Below are 4,998 nucleotides of genomic sequence, written 5' to 3'. Positions count from 1 at the left end.
GGTCCTGGAGGGCCGGTGTCCTGCAGAGTTTAGCTCCAACTTGCCTCAACACACCTGACTGGAAGTTTCTATGCCTAGTTAAGAGCTTGATTAGCTGGTTCAGGTGTGTTTAATTAGGGTTGGAGCTAAACTCTGCCGGACACCGGCCCTCCAGGACCGAGTTTGGACAGCCCTGGTTTACACAGTACAAGCATAATTAGTGAGAATTCAAATACTTAAAATGCACATTAGTGAATAAGTTATTTATTATGAGTTATTTTGAGGGCATTGTGTTTAGTGTCAAAAAAGCAAGATCTGTTGGGAATAGTGTGTTTGAAGAAAAGGTCGCATCGATTAACACCGACACGAGCATAAATGACACTGTTTTCTTTTTACAGTTTTAAAAATTGTTGGAGCCGTTATGTAGGAGATAATCCACAGCTAGGATGGTTTGTTTTTTAACGCGGTGTCAATTTTTTTTATTTTTTTTTTATTTTGGCTAATTCTTTGGTGAAAAGTATATATTAAATTTGATTAAAAGTTATTTAAATAAAAAAAAGACCCAGTTTTCCTAAAAACATCTAAAACTGAATTTGGATTAAATTGATTAAAAACCTTTACAATGGTATCAACACACAAAAACAATAATTTTCTCAAAGCAGTACAAATATTACAATTCAATTCAATAAAATGTATGACAGATAGAAAGCTCTGATATGTACATATCAGAAAACAAGCCATTTTTGTTAGTTATTTTATCTAGGGGTTATTAGATCTAGAATTTAGCATGAAGGCTAGAGAGAGAGATAGTCAGGATTAGTGGTCGACCGATATATCGGCCGATATTTGCCATTTTTTAAATATCGGCATCAGCCGATAAGTTTTCCAGTTTGGCCGATGCGGTCTAGGCGGGACTTTTATTTTGACGGCGCTGAGAACGGCAGCGCCTGAGCACACAGTGCTCACATTCTCCCTCTTGTTCCGGTCATCGTTCAGTTCTGTCTAATATGGATTATCTAATACGTCTGTCTAATAATCAGAAAGAACGGTTAAACAAAGGAATTGAAATGTATACAAAGTATTATAACGATTGCTTTTATATTAGTAATAGAAAGGCAAACATTATAATACTTTCTTGTTTGCCGTCAGCATTCAGCAAATACGCATTTATATCATTTAAACAAATCTTTGAATGACTAATGAACATTTAATTTCACAAAGCTTGCAAACTTAGTTGGATCCAGTTGTGAGATCTTGTGAAGTGTGCATGTGTATCCTGCATGATCGCGTGTTCTCTGCGTGATGGTCGGTCCGTGTGAATTGAATGCTGACAGGAGGAGAGTTCTGCTTGACTGGAGACGCGCGATCGACAAACTTTAAACTCGTGATTTAAAATTATGCTGCGCTTTATGCATTTGCCCACTGTCATATTCATGTCATTTCCACTGTGTGCTGTATGTAAAATGTGTTACCTTGGCTTTATTTGAAAAAAATATGATTAATGCACACAAACTTCCCAGAATACTGAGTGCTCTGTTGGTTACGGTGTTTACTTATAAATATTTAATAAAAATATAATTTAATTTGTGAAAAATACTTTGTCATCTAAAGTATAAGTATGTTTATTTAACATTTATTTTTTAATCAATTTTCAAATGATTTCAAATTTCTTAAATATTAATTGAAAAATAAAATTATATCGGCTTTATATCGGCCACCGTGCTTTCCAAGATAGCGGCATCGGCTGTCAAAAAAAACAATATCGGTCGACCACTAGTCAGGATTGTAGTTCATCTCTGGCCAAGATAATTCACATGAACAGATTACAGAGAGTATGGTAATAGTCATTTTTAATTATTATACATAGCAATTATAATATATACATGGCGTGACATGTGATCTGATAATTACAGACAGTATCTGTTGTGTTTAGGGTTGAACTGACCCCATCCATCAGCTCCATCACCTCCTTTAGCGTGGGGGCCGCTGAGGGAGAGAGAAAGCCGGAGCGGTCCATCACCCACGTGGACACATTCGAGTCTCCAGCTTCACTTTTGGGGGTCACTGGAGCTTTCGGTGTCTTGGGAGATGCAGTTTTGTGTGGAGCAGAGGTGACTTTCTCATGTGCATCCGGATCCTGTGAACACACCAGAGCGCAAGAAATGAATACATATGATAATTTATTAAACACAGGTTTTAAAAATGGATCTCAACCACACATCGTCATACGAACAACCAAACATGGCGATCACGGATTTAAGTGCCACAAGCTTTATAAAACCCACTGCATCATGCTCGATGTGCAAATTTCTAAGGCCTCTAAATGATCAGCATGGACAAAACTTTGCTGAAAAACCCGTTGCACACAATCTCTACTTCTGTCCTCTGACTGATAGTATAGACTTTTTAAATCAAGAGTTGTAAAGTGTATACAACTCTAAAAACATCCACCTTCAGCTCGTGCTTCACGTGTCTTTTTGCTGCAAAACCTTTACTGATTTTTATAATGTAAACAATAAGAATAACTTTGATATTAGTAATAGTTCAAGATGAACACTAACTGGACTGAAGCAGCTTTGCTTTACTTGATTATCCAGACATCATTTTTTGCTAAAATGTGAGTACCAAATATGATCATCAAGCGTTTGAGGAACGTTTGTTTGTTCGTCTCTCAATCACTGTATAGCATTGCATTTTATGTTTTGAAACTACAAAGCTTTAATCATAAAACTAAGCATTGAAATATCATCTTACTTATTGAGAGATAGAGTGACGACTGATATTTAGATGGTGTTTATGCAAGCATCTGCTATACTGTTATAAAGATCTCCCACAATTACATTACAAGCCATTTCGTCTTACTTTTTGGCCATATAAATATCAGCAACTTCACCAAACTGAATATTTTTGCTCAACTGTTATTTATTCCTCAGGTATAAGCTCCATATTCTCCCGATATCATACTATATGAGCTGTAAAAGCCTCATGTATTAAATATGACACTAAAAAAAAAACATATACAACCTTTTGCAAAAAAGATTCTGTCTAAAGGTTCAATAAACTATTCCATAAAATAAAAAGATTCCTGCCAGGCTTCACAGGGTTAAATCTAACACAGCAACAGAGTTCAGTTGGAGTCAGACATGGACAGAGTGACTCTGTTATGGTCTTCATGCATCACTGACAAACTATTTTCCTGTTTAACACTGTAAAGCTGCTTTGACACAACCAGTATTGTATAAAGCGCTGTACAAATAAAGGTGATTGAAAGGATGATTCAGTTACAGTGTTGCAAAGAGCCTCTGAACAGTAATGCAGGAAACACTGTCGGAGCATTCTAACTGTACAACTGCATACTCCAGAACAATTAAAGTCACGAGCAATTTTTTTTTTTAAATGAAAAACGGTTCTGATTAGGATGTCAAAGACAGGCCTCACGCTGACTTTGTGTAATAGACCTTGCAATTAAAATCAATGAAGATGTCATTATACCCTCTTCAAGTCTTCGACTGGTAATCCCTCACTGGTCCCATCATAGCAAACCTCCACCTATAAAACACAGATCAACAGAGTTGAGTCAAACCTTCCCAAGCATCACAGTGCAGTCAATCCCCGCTCAAGTACCTGCCGCTGACTGACCTCTTCACTCTCTGGCTGCTGGAGCACCTGAAGGGTCGTGTCCACGCCGCTGTAGTAACCTGTTTCTACTTTACGCTTGATGGTAGAGTTCCAGTGGTTCTTGACAGCATTGTCCGTTCTGAAGAGAAAAATAAAAAAATCTTCTCAACTTCACAATATACCAGTCTATGGAAGTTCGCAATTGTTAGATAAAAAGTCAGTATTGCGACACAAACTCACAATTATTAGAAAATGTCAGAATTGTGAGCTGACTTTTTGTCTGGACTGTATAACTCACAATTGCAAGTTTATACGTGAGAAACAATTCTGAATTGAGAGATAAAGTTGCAATTATCTTTTCTTTTTTTTTTTAAATTCCATGGTAGAAACAAGCTTCCATACCAATCAGACATGTGTCAACATGTTTTAAAATATACAATATTATAAAATATTTTCAACAGAAGCTTCTAGATCCCTGCATGCCATTACATTCAGCCGCGCTTCATTCAGCTGATTCTGAATACAAGAACATTGTTGGACGTGAGCGTAAACCAGCCCAACTATATGAGGCTTCCCTAAAAGCCAAGTACTCTTTCAGACAACCCATCACTCCTAAAATCTGCAGTGCGTTCACCTTCCAGGAAGCAGTTTGGCGATCTCGGCCCAGCGGTTGCCCAGCACACAGTGAGCCTTGTAGATGATGAGATCTTCGTCTGGGGTCCAGGAAGACTTCTTGACGTCTGGATTGAGGTGGTTGTGCCAGCGCTCTCTGCACTGCTTCCCAAGACGGCCCTTCAGGTGCTTGGCCACCATCGCCCACTGCTTGTTGCCGTACGTTTTCACGAGCTCAATCACCTGGATGCACATTTAAGCAGCGTAGTCTTCACATACTTTCTCACCGATGCATTTACAGACTCCTCTGATAGATCAGGATTACTGGTTCAGAAACTGCTGGACCAACTGTAAAGCCCTATAAAATCCTTTTTATTTTTTTTCCCGGATTCTGGGGGCAATTGTATCACTGAAAACAAAGTCATATTAACCCACTGAATCTCAAATAAAAGCCTAGCTCAAAGTAATCACTTTACTTCTGTAGTATCTAATAGAGCCCGACCGATATGGGTTTTTTGGGGCCAATACCATACCGATATTTGGGCGTAAAAAAAAGGTCGATATCGATATATCGGCCGATATTCTTTGTGTATATTATGGGATCGCTAGATCGGTCGGCGCCGGACCGCGAATTTAACCGCCCGTAACTCCCGAACCCCGGGGGCTATCGCCGCGGGGGTGGTCTCATTCGAAAGAGGGCCTCGAGACGTACACTTCGCGTTCGAGAGAGTTCATCGAGCTGAAGGGATCCCCCCGAATTTGGTGCGGATTCGCTGCGCCGTTATGGAG

The 4,998-nt window shown here is 38.9% G+C and overlaps 1 protein-coding gene across 2 annotated transcripts in view; it reads right to left on the bottom strand.

Moving 5' to 3' along the window:
* LOC107654799 (myb-related protein B-like) overlaps window positions 1-4,998 on the bottom strand; it is a 12,633-nt gene that overhangs the window by 4,510 nt on the left and 3,125 nt on the right. The window contains exons 5-8 of one of the 2 annotated variants that reach the window (XM_016442054.1): window positions 4,232-4,452; window positions 3,604-3,736; window positions 3,472-3,528; window positions 1,925-2,116 (exon numbers count right to left, since the gene is read on the bottom strand). In XM_016442054.1, coding sequence (XP_016297540.1) covers window positions 1,925-2,116; window positions 3,472-3,528; window positions 3,604-3,736; window positions 4,232-4,452 — 603 coding nt within the window. The remainder of the gene's footprint in view (window positions 1-1,924; window positions 2,117-3,471; window positions 3,529-3,603; window positions 3,737-4,231; window positions 4,453-4,998) is intronic. The other variant, XM_016442055.1, reaches the window with a different exon arrangement.

The sequence above is a fragment of the Sinocyclocheilus anshuiensis genome, unplaced genomic scaffold, assembly GCF_001515605.1.
Source record: "Sinocyclocheilus anshuiensis isolate Anshui unplaced genomic scaffold, SAMN03320099.WGS_v1.1 scaffold819, whole genome shotgun sequence".
Classification (NCBI taxonomy): Eukaryota; Metazoa; Chordata; class Actinopteri; order Cypriniformes; family Cyprinidae; genus Sinocyclocheilus; species Sinocyclocheilus anshuiensis.
This window is presented reverse-complemented; position numbering and strand designations above follow the sequence as displayed.